The following is a 24,086-nucleotide window of genomic DNA, read 5'->3' on the forward strand; positions in this document are numbered from 1 at the left end:
CTAATATTTAGATACTCTTTATAATAAAGTAAGCAAGTATCAACTTCAGGTCTGACAATAAATACGAATATGTTCAGGGAGCTATATATTCCTAAAGGAGGCGGGTGAATCCAGGAATAGATAAGCACTGGAACAGTCATCAAATCAAATTCAGGGAGCAAAAAAGACATTAGAGAAAAGGGGAGGGGAGTTATTCTTGTTGTCTAGTCTGGAAGAGCATAGCATGAAATTGAGGATGTTACACATTGTTGGGGGAGACAAGTGCTACAGGTGACCCACGGAATGCTCCAACTCTGTATTCTAATGTTAGCTCAGATTCCAGCTCTTGAGGAAGAGGGTTGGGTTGGGATGGAATGTTCCTTCAGTCATTAACTGACTAGAGAATAAACTGCATGACATTTAGTGATTGGTGATGAGATTTAATTAACTTCCTTCTCTTTTCCTTTTCTTCTTTTAATCAATCATATACCCTCTTTACAATATAGCTTAGCAAATGGTCTTCTAGAATAGTGTTTATCACACTATCTATAATGAAGAATTGTTTTTAAATTCCCAATTCATTGCAAATTAGTACTTTAAAAACATATAATAAAAATGAATTTCTAAAAGCTTACTCTGAATATTTGTACTTATTTCATCATAGACCAGTAACAGTTGGTAAACCAGAACCAGTATGTGGACCACAATAAATGTTTTAGAGTTTATAACCACCCATGATTATGATAACTTGCTGAATATTTATAGAAACTTGCTAATAAACTAGGCCTTTGGGATAAGCTGGTAAGCAATATTAACAGTAACCATGCTCTTCCTATCTACTATAGGAGTTCTAAACTAGGACTTTCACAAATGTTTTTCTCTGAGAAAACTAAATCAAGCAAGTGTTATTCACAACACCCTGCTCTGTTTCTTCACAGTATTGATTAAAATTTGTAATTATTTTTTCTTAGTTATTGCTTGTGTTCACACCAAAACGGATAAACTTCAACAAGAGTAGGGTGTCTATCTTGTTTTCCATTCTCAGCACCCGGCAACGTGGTTGGCTTATACAAAATTCTCAATTAAATACCTATTTAGATTGACTTCGAGACAGATGGAAGGACTTAAGCTGATGAATGAACATACATATTTAGTTGTTCTTACAAATAAATGGATTTAGTTAATTTTGGTCAGTTGCCAGACCACCCTTAATTTTAAACCTTGTGGAATTTCATATGCACATTTCTGAATAAGCCCATGTTGCAAAAGTACATGATTTTTCAAACACAGCAGTAGAGCTTTGTGTAAGCAATCTGAATACACACACTGCAGGTGAGATAGAAGGTAAGAGAAGAAAGAGAAGTCCAATAGGTGACAGTAATTTGCTCTAAGTTCATACCAAGAATATTGGCTCAAAAGCACCCTGAGGTCTAAATCCCCAAATTATTAGTCAGGATCCTAATGCATAGGATAAATGACCATGTTGCCTTTCCTTCTGTTTTTATGTTGGGATAAGACTGGATTAAGAGTCAATTTATAAATGTTTTGTTTAGCTTTAAAGCTTTTAGCTATTGTTCTGGTTTCCTCCTATCACTGAACTTCGAGTAATGCATTATGTATGACAAGTTTTTCAACAGCAAGAATTCTCATTGGTTTGTGCCTACCGCAATTTTCTTGTTTATATAATTGGCACATCATAATTCTTTTCCAGGATTTGTAAGAGTACGTCCCATAAATATGCTTTGAAGACATATCCTAATTTCAAGTCAGTATTTTCAAGTAACTTCAATATGCCTCCTCTCTGAGAATTTTGGATGAGGATAAATCAAACTATTATGTGGAAAGTCAAAACACTGTTGAGTTTAGTGCTAGTTGTGATCACATTATACCATGAATAGTCTCAGTACTTTCCTTATTAGTGTCTGACTTGCAATTTTCACACTGCAACAGATAGAAGTATGTTGTAATTATTTTTCATTTCCTTGTGGTCTCTATAAATCAAGATACTAAGTCAAGTGAAATTTAGATCCAGGGCCTCTGGCATGCCAGGCCAGCACTGTACCATAATTGAAGATTTTATGTGTTCCTATACCTGTTTATTAATAATAAAACTTATATGCTGCTCAAATTATTGAATGATTCAGCTATTGCGTACCAATTTTTCCCAAGACAAAAATGAGATATGTGTTAACAAACCAAATAGGCAGTTAAGTGTTTGTGCTAATTTGATCTAGAAAAATTCTCCTATGTTTCAGGCAAGAAGAAGACAAAAGTAACCATTTTGAGATAGACTAGGGCATTCTGTTCTTAATAAGGCCTTGCTCTTCTATGAATCACTTTGGATACTAAAGTATTTTGAAGGGACTACAAACTGAGAAAGCAGCTATAATCACTCCCCCAAAAAAATAGATATTAAAGAATTATTAAATATCTCTTTAATCACTGGACTTTCTAGTACTATCATTTAAAACATGCCATCTGGAGAATTAAGTCTAGGTTTATCATGAAGGACCTGACTCCAAATTAAAACTCCAGCCGACATTTTCAGGAGAGAAAGGAAAAGAAAAAAGCTAGAGGTACTCTATTTGGGGGAAGATAATCTGGTTATTAAAATTTAGACCAAAAAATTAAAAAAAAATTAAAAAGCTATTTGAGATTGAAAAAAATATTTTCAAAGTAACAGCTATATGGAAGGTGCTATATTCCTCATGCATTAAAAATAAAAACTTTTAAAGCATAATTTCTGTGAACTAAAGGTGTTTAATAGCAAATAAATTTGTAGGATATCTTTTCCATAAAGCAATTCCTATGGACAATGTGTTTTAATGTGAAGATTGAATAATTTTTCTGCACAAAATATTGATTTTTTTCATCTATCCTCCCTAGAGCCACAAACATTGAAATCCATTAAAAATTAAAGGATATGTCCATTTAAACTTTGAATTTTCAATTGCTTCTTTTTCCAAGAAGAGTAATTAGCACACAACTGAGTTTGAAGTATTTTTAGATACCCAAAATAGCACACTAATTTGAGATTGCTTCTTAATTCGGTATATAAGAAATATATTCTGTTACAGTTTGCAAGATGCTGTTACAACTCTAAGAACAAGGCAATAGAAATGGCATTTCTAAGAGAACTGCCCATAAGACATTTTAAGAATCAATTCCTATTCTAAGGAAGCATATGACTTAAAAGAAGGAATAAGCCATCCATTCATTTATTAACTATTCATTCATTCAAGATTTATTAAACTAGACAATGTGCTCAACAATAGGATAAAAAAATAAACGACTTCCAGATTCCAGTCTGACATGTGCAGAGCTTGGAACTGGTCACTGCATCCAAACAAATGAAGACTTCAGCAAAGTAGAAAATCGACAAAACTTTTCTTGGATCTACCAGAGATATAAGGTCACAATGGGAACCATGATTACCCCAAACAGGAGAGATAGACAAGCAGACACAGACAATCACACAGAGAATCAGACAGAAGCCACCAAGCAGAAACCTGAGGGAGCCAGCACACCAGGGTAGGAAAGACTAAACTATAACTGACAACTTGCTGGAATCAGTGTGGGCGAGTCTGAAAGCAAAGCAATTCTAAGGGGACCCAGTCATCAGGAAGCTCTAAACTTGCATGAATTTTATCTCCAGGAGTTCTACCATGTTCTCACAATGAAGATTAAAAACAAAATTCTCTTATGTTTCAGGCAAGAGGAGGACAAAAGTAACCATTTTGAAATAGACTAGGGCATTCTGTTCTTAGTAAGACCTATACTTAAGAAAAACTATTTTACCATGTCAAGCCTATTTATGATTTTTTTTTCAGAGCCTAACTGAACTAAGGTAAGGGAATACTTAACTCCAGTCCACTCTTGTCATTCTGTCCCACCTAAGTGTGGTGGGAAAAGCTAAGTGAAGTTCACAGTTCAAGGACACAAGTTCAGTAAAGCTTGAGACTCAGTCATAGGACTATTAAGAGGCTGCCCTCCCCCAACACCTTACCACTACATTACTAAAGGCCTGTTTATCATGGCTCATTTTATCTAGCACATCATGTTCAAGTTTCAATAAAAAATTACAAAGCAAATTGAAAATCAAAATAAATAAACTAACTTTAATAAAAAAACAATAATTTGAAGACAAGTATCAGAACCAGAGTCAGATATGACAGGGACGTTTGGAATTAAGAGAGTCAGAACTTAAAACAACTATGACTAATAAGATGAGATTTTTAATAGGAAAATACATAATCTGCAAAAACAGATGAATAATGTAAACAGAAAAGTGGAAATTCTAAGACAGAATCACAATAAATTCTAGAGATTAAAAAAAAAAAATCCTGGAATAAAAATGAAGAATTCCTTTGATGAGCTCAGTCATGATGGACAGAGGCTAGGAATGTAGTAGTGCACTTGCCTGGAATGCTAGAGACACTGGGTTCAATCCCCAGCCCTGCAATAAGCAAACACACAAACACACACAGACAAAAAAACAGAATACCCAAGAACTGTGAGACAACTACAAAAAGTGTAACATCTGCATAATTGGAATACCAGAAGGAGCACGAGAAAGGGGGAGGGGAGGGGAAGAAAGGGAGGAAGGGAGGGAAATATTTGAAAGGATAATGACTGAGAGTTTCTCCAAAATTAGTGTCAGATGCCATACCACAACTCAAAGAAAACCAAGCAGAATAATGTCAAAAGCAAACCAATAAATAAACAAAAACCAAAAAGGTCTATTGAGGCATAGCATAGTCAAACTATAAAAAAAAAAATCAAAAAGAAATTAAAGCTCTTTAAAAACGCTAGAGGAAAAAAAGTGTTTTATTTTTTAAGAAACAAAGATAAAAGTTACATCTAATTTCTCAGAATCTATGCAATCAAGAAATGGAGTGAAGTGAAACATTTAAAATGTTGAGAGAAAGAACAAGTCAAACTAGAATTGCAGAAACAAGAATTTACCCTGTGGAATTATCCTTCCAAAGTGATAAGGATAATTTTTGTCAGACAAAAATTGAAGGAATGTGTTCTTCAGTAGACCTGTCTCACAAGAAATGTCAAAAGAAGTCAGAGAATGTAAAGTCAAAAGAATGTCAGAGAAAAAAAAAATGAAACTTAGATCTATATATAGGCAGAAACTTGTATCTATCTAAAGAAAGAGTATCTAAATAAATAAGTGAAGGCAAAATGAGAACTTTAATTCTTATTCCTGGTTGATCTAATGAAAAGTAGTTTGCTCAGAATAATTATAACAACAATATATTTGATCATATACATTATATAAATGTATACTTTTATATGTATATATAAGTAAAATAAAATATAACAAGAATACTATATTTAAAGGAGCTGGTAAAATTTTGTTATTATAAGGTACTTGCACTCCCCGTGAAATGATATAGTATTATTTGAAATAAACTTTGGTTATTTGTAAGTGTATATTGCAAACTTGAGGTAAACCATTAAAAAAAGAGAATTCATTTAAAAAAAATAGAATTATTATTCTAAGAAAGGAGAAAAAATGGAATCATAAAATGCTTAATTGAAACTACAATGTAAAGGAAAAGGGTTAAAGATAAAAAGGAAATAAAGAAGAAAGGCAACAAACAGAAAACAAAAACAAATATGGCGGATATTTATCCAATTATATCAATGATCACTTTCAATGCCAACGGTCTAAATATGACAATTAAGTGAGATTTCCAGAGCAAATTAAAAAAATAAGACCCAACTTATTTTCCACAAGACACCTACTTACACTTAAGACCCAAATAAATTAATAAAGGGATGATAGTTACACCATGCTAAAGCAAATAATTTACCAAGGCATTTGTCCCAAGTTTATATCAACCTGCTGTGCTATTGTATTTAACAATTATTGCATTTTTTGGCATCCATCCTGGTGGTCCCAGCAAAAGACACTCTGGATGCCTATGGTATTCATTGATAAGCAAAGCAGAATAGAATAATTAATTATGTTTTTTCAAGGCAAGGGAGGAACCAAGGCAAATGATTAATTTTACATTATTCCAAACCATAACTAACATCTCATGTTCAGTAATGAAGAAAAAAATGTTAAAAATTTCAGACATTTCATCAGGACTCCAATGTAAATTTAATATCCATAAACAATTCCATGAATAACCCCATGCTAACACTAAAGACAAATTCAATCATCTAAAATCTTTCCATTTACACCAAGTTAAAACTGTTTTTCCGGCTGGGATTGTAGTTCAGTGGTAGAGCAGTTGTCTAGCATGCATGAGGTACTGGGTTCGATCCTCAGCATCACATAAGAATAAATAAAATAAAGGTATTTTGTTCATTTCCAACTAAAAAAAATTGCAACAAAAACTGTTTTTCCTCAAGAACAGAAAAAATAAAACAAACCCCATTCTTGATGAATTGAAAAATAATATTTTAGTGATATGTGAATTTATTTATCCCTAAGATTAAGAGAGAAATCAAAATTTCTGGTGTTCCATCTTAAGTCAGTTAGCATCACACAAGGACTTTTTGTTCATCCTATATTTATTTTTAACAGAAATTGGTCTAATGCATTAAATGTTTATCAAGTATTCTGAAAAATGAGTGCTAATAGTCTGTTTTTATGTCAGTATTTATAATTCCTAATATCTTTCTTTAAAATATACTTTTAGTTGTAGATGGACACAATACCATTATTTTATTTATTTATTTTTATGTGGTGCTAAGGATCAAACCAGTTCCTCGCATGTGCCAGGTTAGTACTCTACCACTGAGCCACAACCCCAGCCCAATTCCTAACATCTTTATCGACCATAAATTTACTTTTTGAAATCTCTATTTGAAGTTAAACACAAAACGATGAAGTTTTCAAATTCAACTTTCTCTCTTGATTAGAAAAAGACAATCAATCAAAAATATGTGATAACTTTGTTTAGATTTATAGAGTAGTACAGAATAAGGGATTTGAGAACAATATAGAACTACATTTATAAAGCATGAACTATACAGGAAACAACCATTCTCTTCTCCAAGAATCTATTCAAAAAATCTGTACGTAATGAGTTCCTTCTGTGTCCAGCACAATGCTGGGATTTATAAGAAACATTTCAAAATAACACCGTTACTTATTTCTGTGTGGTAAATAATAAAGTTATTACTTAGTAAGCAAAAAAATTACTGCTTAGTAAATAATTCTTCCATCAATTCTGCTTAGTAACAGTTGGGGAAAAATTAAATATATCTTTATGAAAACTAAAAAAAAAAAAAAAAAAAAACTGAAAAAAGCTATGAAAAAAGTTCCATTTGACAGAACATCAACCAGATAAAATTAAAGACTAATGATGGAGTCAGCAATACAATATTTCTCTTTTTGAAATATATTTACAAGTAGGAAAATTTAAAACATGTTATAATTTTGATTTAGTCAATCGCTTCCACAGTTGGTAAACTAACAATTAATTAGATATTCTGCAAGTACAGTCATTTAAAATCAGGCTATTATCTAGATTCAGGACTCTGCAAATTAAATTTCATATAGAAGTGACTCCATATAATAACAACCTGAAACAAAGCAAGCAATGTTTATATCTCACCCTCTGGCCAGGACTTATTGAGAAGGAAATGTTTTCTAATATGGCATTCCCACCATCTATATATTTCGCTGTGAGGTCTTTGACAGTCATTTGGCCCCCTGAGGGCCAGATGTCATCTTTCTTCACATGTTGATTCTCAATAATCATAACTTTTGAGAGCTGGTCATCCTTGGATGGTTTGATGGACTTGGAGGATTTACCGTCTTCTGTTGGCATGTCAATGAACTTAAAGACACGGCTCACAGATCGCATCTGAAACAAAAATATTTTATATTTGTTTGCTTAAAAACTGTAGACAGTATCATAATTAGTTTGATGTTTGCTAAAAAATAGCTTGTGAGATGTGATGCTGGCTACTCGTCACTCAGTTATTTGTCAGGTCTTTCAATGAACCAACAGGAAATAATTGGATATAATCAAAGCTTAACCAAAGAGAATTAACTAAGATTTGTAAAAATGGGCTCTGGATAGACCTGTTTATCTTTGTGATCACTTAATTCTTAGTTACGCAAGCCACACATAAATAGCCAACTATTCTCAAGAGAATAGATGTTGTCAGAAGGATTTTTTTCCTACTAGGAGGAGTACTGCACAATGCTGTACAGATGGTATATTATAATAAAATGTACCATACCTCAAAACCACTGCTGAAGATTCTCATTTTTCTTTCAAACTACTTCAATAACTATCTACAATTCTCTATGTCAGCTGGGTCATAAGTAGACTCTTGATATTTAATCAGTTTTAAATAATCTCACAATAATCTTAAAACAGATTTAAGGCATTGGCATAAATCTGTTGTTAAATATTTACATTTTCAATCCTAATTATTTAAATATCAATTTCCAGTGCTATTCAGAATGCAACTATACATAAGGGTTATATTTGAAATAATATATGCATCTGCTTTATAAATTCATTGGTATAATACTTAATAAAGTATATCTTTAATATACACAAAAGTAAAGGAGCTCTACTATTTTTAGAAGATATTTAATTAAATTTTTTAACACAACCATATTTCTGATATTTATGATTTATTAGAATTTATAATATAATTTTTAAAACAGCCTATTATAATATGTATTCAATAGATATTTAACAATGAATGAGTGAATAACATGAGTAAATAAAAATTAATAAATAAGAATTTAAAGACAGAATTCTCTCAATTTTTATGTTTTTAAAAATATCCTTTTCACTTTTTTATCATCATCTTTATAATTTGTACATCTTTATAGGATACTTTATGGTCATTCGATACATGTCTACAATCTGAAATAATTAAATCAAGGTCAGAAGCACTTCCAAAAAGATACCCTTGATCCTGTTGTTCAGCCCTTCTGAGATATTAATAGCTTAGAGGACAGAATTTTACTGCTTATTCTGAGCCTTGACACTAACTGTTGATGTTGACTTTATTTACCTTTACAACATTAACTAACTTTCTTCTTTAAAGTATTAGTATATTATCCTCTTATTTATAACTATGGCTTAGACTGTTGAAATAATTCTTTTTTTTTAAAGAGAGAGAGAGAGAGAGAGAGAGAGAGAGAGAGAGAGAGAAATTTTTAATATTTATTTATTTATTTTTAGTTTTCAGCGGACACAACATCTTTGTTTGTATGTGGTGCTGAGGATCGAACCCAGGCCGCACGCATGCCAGACGAGTGCGCTACCGCTTGAGCCACATCCCCAGCCCTGAAATAATTCTTTTTAAATAAAAACAAGTAGATAGAAATGCATTGGGGCATTTGCCTCTTTCACTTTTATTTTTTATCATGAAAAGGTGAAAATGGAAAGTGTCTTCATTTTTAGTATGGGCTGAAACATAGCAGTTCAGACATCAGTCCTTTACTGAATATTGAAAGTTCATCTTCACAATTCTAACTTTAATGCCTATTTTCACATGCCACTGATCAAGCCTGCTTTGTTTATAAAGTTCTTTCTTCTGTATAGTAATTCTGTGTTTCAGTTTCCTTCATCTTGAAAATATCTGTAAATTACCTTCAAGATTGCCTTTAAGAATTACTTTAAATCAAGATTGAAGAAGAGAATCTTTTTAAGTCAAACACACTGTTAATGGAAATAAAAAGGGTCCAAAGCCCACACCCATCATAAATAACTCAAGAGAAAGCAAATGGGATATAATTACAATTCTTCCCACTTGTAATGTTTTAAATTCTGAATTACAAATGACTTCAAGGAGCTGTGAAATTCTGATTCAATCATTGTTGATTACTTTGGAATTAAACTGTACCCTTGCATTTTACTGTCAGTAACTTTTATAGAGCTGCTAGTCTATATAAGGTCTGATAGATAAATTATGGCTATAATTATCATTGCAATAAAACTTCCAGAAAACTAGCTCAAACACAGTTAAAACACTTACTATATTTATCCTGTATAAGAATAGCATCTTTCTCTTGCAATGACTTAGAGAAATAAATATACAAAGATAGCTTAACTTTATAAAATAGGAACTGTTATTTTTGTTTGTCAATTGTGTGCAGAATTATAAACTAATCTTTGGTAAATACTATATCAAGCTTTCTTTTATAAAGAGTATTATATACCCTTTAATATTCCCAAGTAATCAATAAAGCATTTAAATATTGCTGTCTAAACTACTCAAAATTATATAAAGAATTATTTAAAAAACAAAGATTCTCCCAACCACATTTTGGCCATATTGCAATATTATACACAATTTAATAATTTTTTTTTGATCTAAGGACTTGTGTTTGAGCACTGTACATTATATGCACCATTACTGAGGCTCACTACTGAAGGGGAATTCAGAACTTTTGATGTCCAATGTGAATAATGATATGTACCTATCAAATTTAGAAAATGAAAATTTCCAACTCGAATGACCCAAAGACAGGCTATTATAGTCACTCCCAGCACGGTCAAACATGCCTGACCAAGAACGTGTTATTTCTTAACCATGGGCAATCATCCACAGCATACGAGAAAGCATTCATTCAATCCAATGAGTTAGAACATTTTCTGACAGGAAGAAAAAGTGACTAGGCAGACACCTGCATTGTGCTCACTTCAATAGCCACTGGAATACCATTATTGTATAGATGATGTGGCCAGATAACATGAATTACTCGCCAATTCCTCATACCTCACAGGCTCTCAGCTTGACTATTCTACCTCCATTGCCTTTGGAAGGAGAAGCCTGCTCAGAGCCAGAACACAGAACATCAATTATTCCAAGTTTCAAAAACTGACTTTTGAAACTCAAGGCAGATATTGATAGTTTGACATTTTGGGGTCATAGAAATATTGACTTTTAAGCTTCAAATGCCAAAGCCCAAGCTGGGCACAGGCCTGTAGTCATAGGTCCTTAGGAAGCTGAGGCAGGAAGATGGCTTGAGACCAGGTATTTGGGGCCAGTCTGGACAACAGTGAGATACTGTCTCTTAAGAAAAGAAAGAAAAATAGAATTTAAAAAAAAAAAAGAAAGAAAGAAAAGAAAGCCATAGCCTGAGACAGTCAAAGCATAGTGTCTATGTGAAAAAAAATTATCATAAACAAATTTCTGATGCCTGAGAAGCAACTACTCTCTTCACCCTACAATCTATACCCATGAGTAAGGGGAACAGGAAAGTTTAGACACCAGATTCTCTGCAAAGGAGTCCGATCTTGTGACTAAACCCTGGTTCTATCCTAAGTTGATTTAGGGAATTTAGATCACAGGAAGCCTGTGTCTCAATTCTGAGGCAAAGTCCAGGAAAGAGGTATGTTACAGAGAAGCTTCTAGTGCCCCACATGACATAGGGACAGCAGAGTGAACATGGTTGAATTGTCATTTCCAGGCACAGACCATTTGAGGAAGTTTTAGATTTCCCTGTGTTTCCATAGTGGAATTGCTAGGTGGAAAACAAATTAAAGCTTTTGACCTCTCCGGGACATGGAAGAAGCTGAGAAAAAACACAGCAAAAGGGAGCTTATGGTGGAGGCAAGAACAAAAACTCAGTCTACTCGGACCACACACCTCTAGGTCAGATAGAAACATCAGTGATTCAGAGACAGCAAGGCTGGGCAAGGGACAATGTAGGGCCAGATGCTCCCCCTCCATCCTGGTACCTCTGTTAGTTTGTAAACTCTACTAAGAACCTGGCAAAATCTCTAAATTAACTGAGATTGTTTCTTCCACTCAGTGAAAAATGTGTGTTCAGATAGTAAATGAGTTCAAATACAGCAAAGTTGAAGTCCTATTTCTCGTATGTGTGATTTTATTGCCAAAGATTCATGGCTACAATCAGAAAGGGATCTTGGCTTTGGGGATCCTAAAGTTTAGGTAATTTAGGAAGAATTCAAAATCTGCACATAACATTAAGTTTAGGGCTTTCAAAGGGGTTCATGCAAGTAAGAGGACCTGTAGTTTATGTCTCCTAGATTTGGTGGTAAACCATTCAGCCTATTACAGTAATTTTCTTCAAATCATTGCTTGTTGTATGCAACAATGGAATATTCACAGCATTCCTCTCCATCTACTGCTTAGCATCGGGCACTCAGTTCATAAATCTCTATTTAAAATGACAGAATTCATTATTTCACTCCCATGCAGAAGGCTGCTTCTACGCAGTGGGAATGGCATGCTGTGAGGACGTCAGTGTGTAGCCCAGGCTGGGATTTCACCTCTCAGCTTCTCAGCTTGAAACTGTACATTGTTAGAAGTTACAACATCCCAAACTATTTTTAGTCCAGCCTATTGTTTGCTTTCATTGAGCTCTTTCACTTCACTTAGCCCTTTTGTAGAAATATCTTCTATACATTTTTGCATAAAACATAAAAATCCCTGTTATTGTCCAGTCCCCTAAATAGTGCAAGATGTAAACTCAGAGTGGACAATCATCAGTGACAGTAGACTCACTCCTTAACCTTAGGTAGCTGCTTCCTGTGCACAGAAAAGATTTGCCAGGGGAGAAACATGGGGGCCTTCTTGATAGGAAAGTTTCATTGCAGCTCCCACCAGATAGAAGGTAGCTTTTTTCTTAGACTTTGAGAAGTAAAAGATAAAGCCAAATCAAGAGTCAGGTACTGAAACACTAAACCTATTCTTCATTAGTGGAGAGGAAAATTTGACATAACTAGTGCAGATACTATACAAGTCTATAAAATTGGAATATTGCCAAAATTAGATGAGATTGTTGCTTAAGAAGCACAGTTTAAATTCTTGGGTTCATTATTTAATTTTATTAGGATCTAAAAATTCCCCTGAACATCTTGAGAAGGAATTAATTCTTAAAACTGAATACCATTATCTTTATAAGAATGTTTAAAATTGCTAATCTAAGCATGAGTAAAACAAAGTCTTTTGAGAAGATGATGGTCTTAACAAAAACAACACCATAGCCTAATCATACTCAGCTTTACTTTATGAGGGATGCATTTAAGTCAAGAAGCAAATGATTCCTGATTTTCCTGCTCATTCTTTGATGACAAAGATGGAAGAGTTATCTTCAAAGCCATTTTTGGAATCTAGACTCCTCTCATAAATATCTGCTCTATTTTCTTACATTCTTTGGTTGTTTAGACTCCAGGATATCAAATTAATGCAACAACACATAAACATGCCATAATACCCCCAAAACCATACGATGATAGCATCACTTCTTATGCTTAAGATCTAGCTGGCAACACTGGAAAGGATTTCATAAATAGTTATAGGAGGATTGTGAGAAAGAGATGTGAAGTGATTATCTGGGAAACTGTCACAATGTGAAAAATGTTACACATTTCACAGGAGACATTCTAAAACTATAAAGTACTTAAAAGGAGAGATTAAAATGCTTTTAATCATAGATCCTTTTAGGTAGGCCCAAATTAAATGTTTTTCAGTATTCACTAACACAGATCTGAGCCCCAAGGCTGTATAGATCCAACGGCATCATCTTTAGGTCATGCATATAGATTTAAGAGATGATGGTTATCAGAAAAACAGATTTTCTAAAGGTGTGGTAGCACATGCCTCTAATCCCAGCAGTTTGGAAGGCTGAAGTAGAAGGATGCAAGTTCAAAGCTAGCCTCAACAAAAGTGAGGTACTAAGCAACTGGGTCTCTACATAAAATACAAAATAGGGCTGAGGATGTGGCTCAGTGGTTGAGTGTCCCTGAGTTCAATCCCTGGTGCAAAAAAAAAAAAAAAAAAAAAAAAAAAAAGAAAGAAAGAAAGAAAAGAAAAGAGACTTTCTGCCCAAAATATATTCTTGAAACTCGAGGCTATCTTTCTGCTTCTATTAATTATGTTCCTATAACACATAAAAAGTCAGCCAAGTATCAATTTGGTGTTAATTAGCAGCATAAATGAGTTTCTCATACTACATTACAAATTTGTACCCTTTAGTAAACTTTTATAGCTTGCTTTCAACAGAAATAGGTTATATACTCTAACTTGTGGTAAATTACATGGCAAGACAGCGTCAGAAGCAGTGGATATCATGATCTTCACATAAGGGAGAAAATATGCTGCAACTAGAGACAAAATTCATATCCCAAGCAAACATGAACCTTTCAAATATGTCACTGCCCACTTTTAATAAACATGGTACACCAAAGCCATATGATGATAGCATCACTTCTTATGCTTCAGATCAGCTGATAACACTTGAAAGAGATTTCATAACTAGTTACTGTGCCAACAAGCAAAGGAAGACTCTTAAATTTACCCTTCTTTGTGACATGTCTGACATCACTCATGGAATCTTCTGCTCATATTGAAGCTTGTTTGCACTCTACTGCTGAGGGCCATTACCAAGTAGGAATGACGCATTCGAAATTTCCTTGCCAGCGTACCCCATGTTAAATGACTTGCCTTGGAATTTCGCTGTTGACATTGCATGTAAGGTGACCTTGCTCAAGGAAGGCGGATCCGGGTTTAGAGCTGATCAGGTTTGAGGAAGTATCCCGGTCCTTGGGTTTAGGGCGTTCCCGGTTTAAGACCTTGGGTTTTAGGGAAGTTCGATGTTGAGGATTATTGCTGCTGGAAATAGGGCGTTCCTGCTACCTGAGCTCCCTTTGAGTTCTCGTGAGATTCAGAGAGCATTTTGAGAAAAAGCCTCGTGTAGTAGGTGAATTGGGTGGCAGCAGAACTGGGATTGCCCCAGTACGTGTGTGGAGGCCGGTGTGAGTTCGGGAATAAAGAATTGCTGTTTGAATCTACAAAGCTGTGTGGTGGCTCGTGATTCTGTGCCCAGCCAAGACTGCGGCACTCTACCATGTTTCATTATTTTTAAAAGCACATGATAATCGATCAACAATTGCTTGTTGAATTCAGCTAAAGTCTACATAGTTTCTACCAAAAAAATTTCAAAATAAATATCAAGAGGAGGATTCAAAAATAACATATCAAATATCTTCTCAGGGTTTTATTATTTAATAAGATATTTCTCTGAGGATCTTAACTTTGAAATATTGGGGCTTCCCAATATTTGTATTGTCATTAAACATTATGCTTTACATGTCATGTGTGTGTGTATAATTGATTGACATAGAAACAAAACCAATTTGTTGGTGATCCATCAATTCAAAAATTAATTATAGGGACTAGGGTTGTGGCTCAGCAGTGGAGTGCTCACCTAGTATGTGTGGGGCACTGGGTTCAATCCTTAGCACTACATAAAAATAAATAAAATAGAGGTATTGTGTCCATCTACAACAAAAAAATATCTAAAAATTAATTATATGACATAGATCAGAGATTAGTAGAACTATGGCCTGCAGGCCCCATTTGGGCACACCAATGTTTATATTCTATCTCTGGCTGCTTTGTCCTCAAAGGCTGAACTGAATAGTTGCCATAAGACCATCTAGACTGCAAATCTGACAGTATTTCCCATCTTATCCTTTACTGGAAAAGTTTGCTGACTCACCTGCCATTGCTCACAGAAAATCAGAGCTAAGAAGACTCTTAGAAAGCATCTAATCAAGTGATTCAGAAGCCTGGATCTCCATAGAACCACCTATTGTATTTTTAAAAATATAGTCAACAGGATCCATCATCCTGCCCACCACCAAAAGGAAAGATTTCATTGGTCTTAGTGAAACCTGAATAATCTTTGTTTTCATAAAAGGTTTTTCATCCGCTATCAGGTTGAGAACCTGTGATTTAATCTATTCCTTCATTGTTCAAACAAGAAAATATAAATACGGGAGGTTAAAGTGACAGGCACCAAGTGCGCTGAATGTTCTGAACTCTCCAAACTTTTTTTACACAGCAATCCCTGAGGGTTCTCATGTCTCAAATTAGTTCTCATGCCCTGCATTAGTTCTCTTGTACTAATTCAAGACATCTAGAACATTACCAAATTTTCTTTCTCTTTTTGGATTCTAGAAACACACTGTGTCAGAGTCCTTTGATCAGCTCTGATAAATGTAAAGGTCAAAAAAAATTATAGACTTTGGCATTCAGGGGGCAGGTATGTGACTTCTACAAAGGTCTGGAATAATGCCTTCATACTAATCAAGAGTTGAAATCTTTCATAAGAATAGGGTTCAGAAGAGAGACAATGCTAGAGATGGAAGGAACCTTAGAAAATTCCTAACCAAACTGCTTCAATTAGTAAATGAGAAAAAAAAAACCCTAGATGGTAGGGGCTATGACTTGCCTAATGCCACACAACATTCAGGTGGCCAGAGTGGAATGCAGGACTCTTCCCAACACAGCCACTCCATGGGATGGAAGGACAACGAACAGTTGGATGGAAAGAAGTCTTGAGATAGAGGCCATGAGAGGAAAATATACCACAAAGACTTGTGAGAAGAGAAATCAAAGGCATGATCAATAACCCATTAAAAGGAAGAAAAAATGAGAAATGAATTTTCTCCTCAGATTCTTACAACAGAAACCACTTTTATTACAAGGACATTAGGCATCAGAAGCTGCGATGAAGAAAAGCCAGATTCCCCTTTTCTCCTCCCACCAGGTTTCACCTGGTCATTGTACAATCAGTCACTTGATCTTTACTGGAACCCAAAACAAACACAGGCAGTGAAAGGACAAAGGAGAAACAGAGAGAGTTTCTATTGACAGAAAACTCTTCTGGATTGCATCAATCATGCAAGAACCTTCTGGAGCCTCATTAACAGGAATCTAAATGTGAGCCCTGCAGGTTCACTGTCCTCAGGCTCACTCTGGTGGCTTCCTTCCTCTTGTCTTTATTAGGGACAGACAGGCAGCTACTGGAAACAGGGATGGTTATCTGCTGCTTCCCTTGGAAAACTGAGGAAGCAAGATTGTATTCGCCTCCTGAGAATATTTCAACTATATTCACCCTGTGGTAGACAGTATTAAAAAGACATGAGTTGTCAACTGCCTCATTCAAATCAGGTTACTATGAGTGCAAGCAATTTCATAGTCACCAGATCGCTTGACATGGCTGAGTTTGAAACATTACCTTTGGTACATTTTCTGGCTTTTATTTATTTATCTAACCTCCCTGGCAAATTAAGAGGTAGAGTAGAAGCTCTGTGTCATTTTAATGGTCCCTTATGACCTGTGTGTGTTTAGGGCATGGTAACTCATGTCCTAAAATGTCAAGTTTACTGGAAGACATTTTTATGGGTGTGATTAATGAACACATGGAGGTAAGATGGTAGATGGATACATGTTCAGAGAGCAGGAGAGGCCTTCACTAAAGATATGAATTTATGATTCATCAAGAGATGGTTTGTGAAGCATGAGATTAGATAATAACAGATAGAGGAAGCATAAATAGGAGAGCTGCAACATAGCTTTTGGTTAAAAATCTGCAAGAGAGAAATGGCCCCCAAAAGGACTACAGAGGAATAAGGAGGTATCAGGGAAACAAAGTGGGAGTGGCAACCGGTTTTGCCCACAGCAAATACTGTTCAATAATTGCAGGAGGCAAGGACTCTGGCATTGGCAAGATATTGGTCATGAGTCAGGTGAGTGATGGGAATACAATAAAGCAGGCTGTAGGAAGAATGGGAGGAGAAAACAGAGAAAGGCAATCTCTCAAGAAGTTTTGCTGAAAATAGGTCAAAGAAATGATATGGAAACTGGAGATTAAGGGTGAGTATTTTTCTACTAGTGCGAAAGGCCCCACAAAGCAGGAAATTGTATATTATATGCCTGTGTATAGGAGCAGGGATACAGAAGAGAAGGCTGGGAATTGAGCAGAGGTGCAGTAGGCTGGTGCCACTAGTGGAGAGAGGTGAGTGGATTTGCTCAGATTACACCTATTTATTTCTACAAGGTATGCAGCGAAGTCATGGATAAAAGCACAGGGGATAGAATTATTGGAGAATCTGAAAGGAGATAAGAAGGTGGGAAACAGCTATCTTTGGGAATACAACAAAGAATTAATTAGTAAAACACAATAAAAATGTTGTTGTGTAGTTTTGAGTGCTGGTATTTGAGATGTGTGATCATAAATACAAAGTCATTCAAGTTATTGTTATCACCTAGATACTAGTTGAAAACTAAAGAAAGTTAGGCACCTGGGTATAAGCAGCAGGTGGGAAGTAGAAGTAAAACAACACTGCCATTTTCATGACTTCAGGTCCTGTCAGTGTTTCATTTTATGTCCATGTTTAAATGAGGCCAGATGGGTAAGGGTGAGTGAAATATTTCTTGTTCTTATTTCTACAAGGTATGTAGCAAGAACCCAAGGATTCTTTTTCCTGACAGCCCTGCACTTGAAAACTAAAAGTATGTATTAAAAAATTCCCATTTACTCCAATTTAAATTCAACTCTAAATTCAGTGAATAACTTAGTAAAGTAAAATGACAACACATGAAGTTTTCACTTGGGAAGTTCAAGGACCTTTGGTGTTAGCATCACACAAACGTGAAATCTTAGGACATAGCTCAATCTATCTCTTCTCCTCCCTCACAGCATATGCGAGATGAAAATAAAAAGGTGACTCTATAACTTTAGTAACTGTGTGGGTGACAGCAGTATAATGTGAATTGATAACTAGATAAATGCTCACAGATGCCTGGGAAAGACTTGTGCTATTTGGCAGGCACATGAAAACTCACATATTCACTTTGATATACAAAAGAACATGACTTTCTAAAAGTGAAATCAAATGCAAATATTGATATGGTTGACAGGCTATATCATAACATAATACAATCTTGCAAAGCCCTTTTATACCATGAGATGAAAGACACAATGTCAAAACACAGGTTACAAATCCCAGGATGCTTATGTGTAAAACTAATACCTTCAAGCAACTCCCATGAGATTGGACTTGCAGAATAAAAACGCACAGAACAAAAGTTTGACATCATCATGTAGAACTTCTTACACAAAGCAAGAAAATGAGTAAGGCAAAAGAAGGGAATTTTTCTACACAAGGTAAAGAGATGTTTTTAAATAAAGAAACAGGTAAAGTGCGGAAGAATTGTAAAAGGTAAAGTCAACGTTGTAAGAGCTGAACAAAGAATTTTTGTATTTGTAAATATTGGTATTGAATAAATACAAACACAATATATTTTATATTCTTCTGCTACTTTCCAACAGAAACCCTTTTACATAACTTTATGAGACCCAACTCCTAAAGCATAATGAAACAGAAGTAAGTGAGAAGAATGGAGACACTAAGAAAATGGACAGAATTTGTGACCATTATGTTCAGCAAAATATGTCAAACTCAGAGTTTCAAGGGTCCTATTTTTTCTCTCATATGCAAAACCTAGAGGGGAAAAAGGAAAAGAAAGGTCGGAGCAGATCTCCTAAAATCAAAGGGAGATCAAAACAGGAAGAGAACAAAGGATGGAAGTTGGGAAAGTACTTGGGAGTGATATTGGTAAGTACTGGGGAGTGATATTGGTCAAATTATATTGTTATATTGTGTGCATATAAGAATGTGTAACAACAAATCCCATCATTATGTACAACTATAATGCATCAATAAAAAATATGGAAAAAAGAATGGAGATACTAAAAGATCTAATCAAGTTTAAAAAAAGTAAAAGAAACTCTATGCTAAAGGTATATTACATTTTAATGAATTATTAAGATACTTCAATAAAATACAGAAAGGGCAAAAAAAAAAAAAAGGTATTGAAAGGTTTTTCCCCCTAGAGATATTGACATAATGATTTTTGTTCCAAATGATTATGCTGATTTAGATCTCCCATCAATGCAATAATGGATGAATAATTTTCAATGTAGTATTCCAACAAAACCTAAAGAAAAGTAAATCATGAAGTACCTAGGACAGCTATATAGTCTGACTAAAAATTATGTATTTGGTCATTAAATAAAAATGGGAAAAAAAATCTCCCTCTCTACTCACTCCAGATGCCCAGGGGATTTTGTGTTCCTGACATATTGCTAGTACATAAGCAACTACAGGCTCTGTATTCTATGGAACAAGAGAAAAGAAAAACAACAAAACCAAAATATGGTCTGTAGCATACTAATAATGAATATAAATCTGTGGCAAAATTGATCAAACAAAAAGTGAGGAGATAGTGATAAACACTTAAGAAATAATAAAGCTTCACTAAGACTGGAAACTTTCTAAAAATCAGAACATTAGGGCTCGGGTTGTGGCTCAGTGGTAGAGTACTTGCCTCACATATGTGAAGCACTGGGTTCAATTCTTGGCACCGCATACAAATAAATGAATAAAATTAAGGTCCATCAAGCATTAAAAAAATTAAAAGTTTTTAAAAAATCAGAACATTATGAACAAATGTTATACTATTGAATTTGAAAACCTAAGATATGGGCAGAACTTCTTAAATAAGACACTAAAAGCACAATCCACAAAGGAAATGATTAATAAGTTTATCTTCAATAAACTTAAATTCTTCTTTTCATCAAAAGACATATTCAGCCATGCCACTGACTGAAGGACTATGTTTAAAATGCACAAACTGACAACTGATCCAGGATTCATAAACTCCTACTGACCCAATTAAGGAAGAAACAAGCCAGTCTAGTTCAGAACTGAGCAATGGATAAACAAAAAATTAACAGAAGAGGAGCCTAAATGGATTTTAACATGAAATATGTAGGCTGCCCTGTCTTCCACATCCACTTAATGGCCAAAATTTAAAATTCTGACTGAACAAAAGTGTTGCTAAAGACATAGGGCTAGGAGAATTCCTGCAGCCTCTTTATGGGATTGTACATTGGAAGAACAGATTTAAGGACAATTTAGCATCATAAAGTTGAGCATGGGTGAATTCCGTCAATTCCACACCTAAGTATCTGTCCTAGAAAAATCCTGGGACAGGAAACATGTGCAAGATCTGATCTTCATAGTGACTATGTGGAGAAAAGATGAGATAGGGGCTCATTGAGAGATACTAAACAGTCTTTAATTTATCTGTAGGAACGTATTTCTTAAGCTCTGTCATGGTATATAGTTATTCCTTATGTTCTTACCTATACTTTTTGTTTTGTCTGAATTTTTTCATAAAGTAAAAAAAAATAATAATAACTTACCAAGCTATCCACATCGATGCTAGAGTTTACAGCCCACTGCAAGGTGTTCATGATATTCATGGCTAAAGTTAAAATAATACCAACAGATCCTTCTCCTTCACCTGTATGTGGAAAAAGCATATTTAAAAAACATGTCATTTGTCTCTTCTGTGAACCACTTTGTGCAGACCTCTCTTATGGCACAAATCACGTTAAATTCACATTTCAATTTTATGCTGATGTTAACCATCTTTCTTTCCTCTTAATCCACCACCACATATGCCAGTAGCAAAAATGCCCCCAGATAGTAAACTTTCAATGAATGTTTTAAATCCAAGATGACTGAATATAAGGGAAAAAATTGCCATTTTTATTTTTTAAAAAAGCTTCGGGTAGTGACAGAGTTGTTGGTCTTGTGTACACAGCATGTTTTTTCTCCTCTACTGTTGCTCTGAATATAACATTAATGACAAATATTAGAATGGAACATGGAAAAGGAAATCCTGGGTCCTTATGGGTTCCTGTACAAAGAAAGAAAGAAGGAAAGAAAGAAAGAAAGAAAAGAAAGAAAGAAAGAAAGAAAGAAAGAAAGAAAGAAAGAAAGAAAGAAAGAAGAAAAGAAAAAAGAAAAAAACAAACTCAAATCTAAGGAAGTATACATTTGAATAGCATCTGCACAATGTTTAGGTGTGCTTTATATTTTTGCAAGGATGACTTTCTCTGCTGCTCAAAGGCGGTTGGAAAGAAAATGGACTTAGCATTTGACCAGGAAGTCAGAAACAAATGGGTCTGTCATTTGGAAAGAAAGAAGCTGCTCATTACATTTTTAAAAAGAAAAGAAAAGAAGAAATAAGAAACTAGCTCACTAGAAAGAAGAATGCTTAAGTGTTTAATTAGAGTAAATAATTTTGCAGGGCTAGAAAGTACAACTAATTAACATTTATAAGTATTCAGTATTTTGGCTATAAAAATTTTGAGATGTTCTTAAATTATTATAAATTTAGGTTATCAAGTCCTAATCAATTTTAGTTCTTGAATGCATGATAACATTGTTGTAAAGTTCAAAAATTGGGAGAAATAATTCATCCTATTTTTTATATTTATTTTTTAGTTGTAGTTGGACACAAACCTTTATTTTATCTATTTATTTTTATGTGGTGCTGAGGATTGAACCCAGGGCCTCGCACATGCTAGGCAAGCGCTCCACTGCCAAGCCACAACACCAGCTCTCATCCTATTATTAATTTTAAAAGTTTTTCACAATTCCTCTAACAGAAGGTATTCCATAGACAGCAAAACTCTGCTGTTGTACTAAGTAACTCACTTTAAATATTTAAGATCCATCCAAGTCTCCAATATATTACTTGTTTTGGAGGCTAAGAATAAGATAAAATTTTAATAACATCAAGTAAAATAGCAGTTATAGAGTATTTACTGTGGACTAGGCACTATACTGATGTTTTACATAAATTACCATCTTTAATACTCACCACAAATCTAGGGAGAGGTACTATTACTGTGCCTTCTTACACATGAGGAAAATGAGAAGCTTAGAGAAGTTAATTTATGTATGAAAGTTAATGTAGCTGAAGACCAGTTGAGCCCAGATTGATAATAGCTGGGTGGCCAGTGGTTGGGCATGTGATTGGACTGGGAGGTTCTATATTATGCTGATTGTTATATGCTTTGACTACTTCCTTGCTAAACCAGAATTCAATCAAACTTTACACCATCATAATATAGCACATGATATATTGGGTTGACTTATTGTTAACAAATCCTCATTTATGTAATTCAGTCATTTTTGATCCTATTTGATCATTTAAGTTATTAAATAAAAAATTTAAATATTCTGACTCTACAAGAAACTCTACTTTTAAAAATTATTGCCAAAAATTAGTGTGCTATGGGAGATTCATTATTTGCCTGCCCATTTATCTTCTTTTCATGGAGTCACTTCCCACTGTCCAGCTGAGAGAAAAACAAATGTGGAAAAGCAACTAGCCTCATTACAGTGTGGATTGCAGGTGGACCCTGACTCAAAAAAACAAAAACAAAAAACAAAAAACAAAAAACCTGTTTTCTGTTCCCTCTGGGACTTTTTAATTAGATGGGGGAATGCTGCTGTTAATTCAAGAAGGAAAAAGCCACATAAAGTACATGTGCCCTAACCCTGGCACACCAAGAAAACCAGTCTTCAAAGAGAAAGGAATGACAGTTCTGGAATGGAATGGACAGAAGCCAGCAACTGGATTCAAAAGATGGCAAGGTCTCTGGTGCCTGTTCTGGCCCCTCCCAGGTACAATAGTGTTGCTTGCCCTTTGGATCCATAAGATTCCTGTAATTGTCCATTTGGGATTGAGAAGGATTCTGGTTTTACAACCAAACAATCCTGGATATTTGGCATTGAGTGGCATTTTCTCTCAATCTTTGTCTATTGTTATATATATAATACATATAGATGATATACAGCTCAGAAATTAAACTTCTTAAAAAACTCATTTATCTATATAGATTTGTATTTTACTTATTATGAAAAACTTAGTGATTTTTTTCCAAAGATCCTAGAATTCAGAATCTTAGCATTTGAAAACTATGGCACTTTTATCTAAAGTATTTCCCTTCTCTGGTAATGTCTCCTCATGTGAAATTAATATTAGATAAAGAATGTCATAAACCAGTGGTTAAAAGAACAAAACTTATCAGGATGGGAGAAAGGCAAGAGAGGGAGGGTGAGAGGGAGAGGTAAAGCAAGAGAGAGGTGGGGGGAAATGCTTCTTTCACCCTATTCCAAGAGCTGTTTATAAAAGAAATCTATTGATTTTGAAGCCAGGACCCTTTACCAATATCAATATAAGAAGAGTAATTTTTTTCTACCAATCACAAATTTGCTGCTAACTGACGCTCTCTGTGTCTCAGTTTTTTTCTAAAGTGTGAAAGTAGGGATAATACAATATATAGCTCCAATGCAAAGAAATTATTTGCTCAAAAATAAAACAATATAAATTAAAAAAAAATCATTTGCTCAAGAGTAAACCATCAAATTTCTGATTAATAAACTGAAAAACAAAAACCTTTTAAAGGGCCGGGGATGTGG

The 24,086-nt window shown here is 34.5% G+C and overlaps 1 protein-coding gene across 1 annotated transcript in view; it reads right to left on the reverse strand.

Moving 5' to 3' along the window:
* Nucleotides 1-24,086, reverse strand: part of CFTR (CF transmembrane conductance regulator) — a gene marked incomplete at both ends in the record, with an annotated part of 159,650 nt that overhangs the window by 21,658 nt on the left and 113,906 nt on the right. Inside the window, 2 exons of the mRNA XM_081286845.1 lie at nucleotides 7,563-7,814; nucleotides 21,011-21,111. Coding sequence (XP_081142971.1) covers nucleotides 7,563-7,814; nucleotides 21,011-21,111 — 353 coding nt within the window. The remainder of the gene's footprint in view (nucleotides 1-7,562; nucleotides 7,815-21,010; nucleotides 21,112-24,086) is intronic.

The sequence above is a fragment of the Spermophilus citellus genome (genome assembly GCF_964194105.1).
Source record: "Spermophilus citellus genome assembly, chromosome: 3".
Taxonomy (NCBI): domain Eukaryota; kingdom Metazoa; phylum Chordata; class Mammalia; order Rodentia; family Sciuridae; genus Spermophilus; species Spermophilus citellus.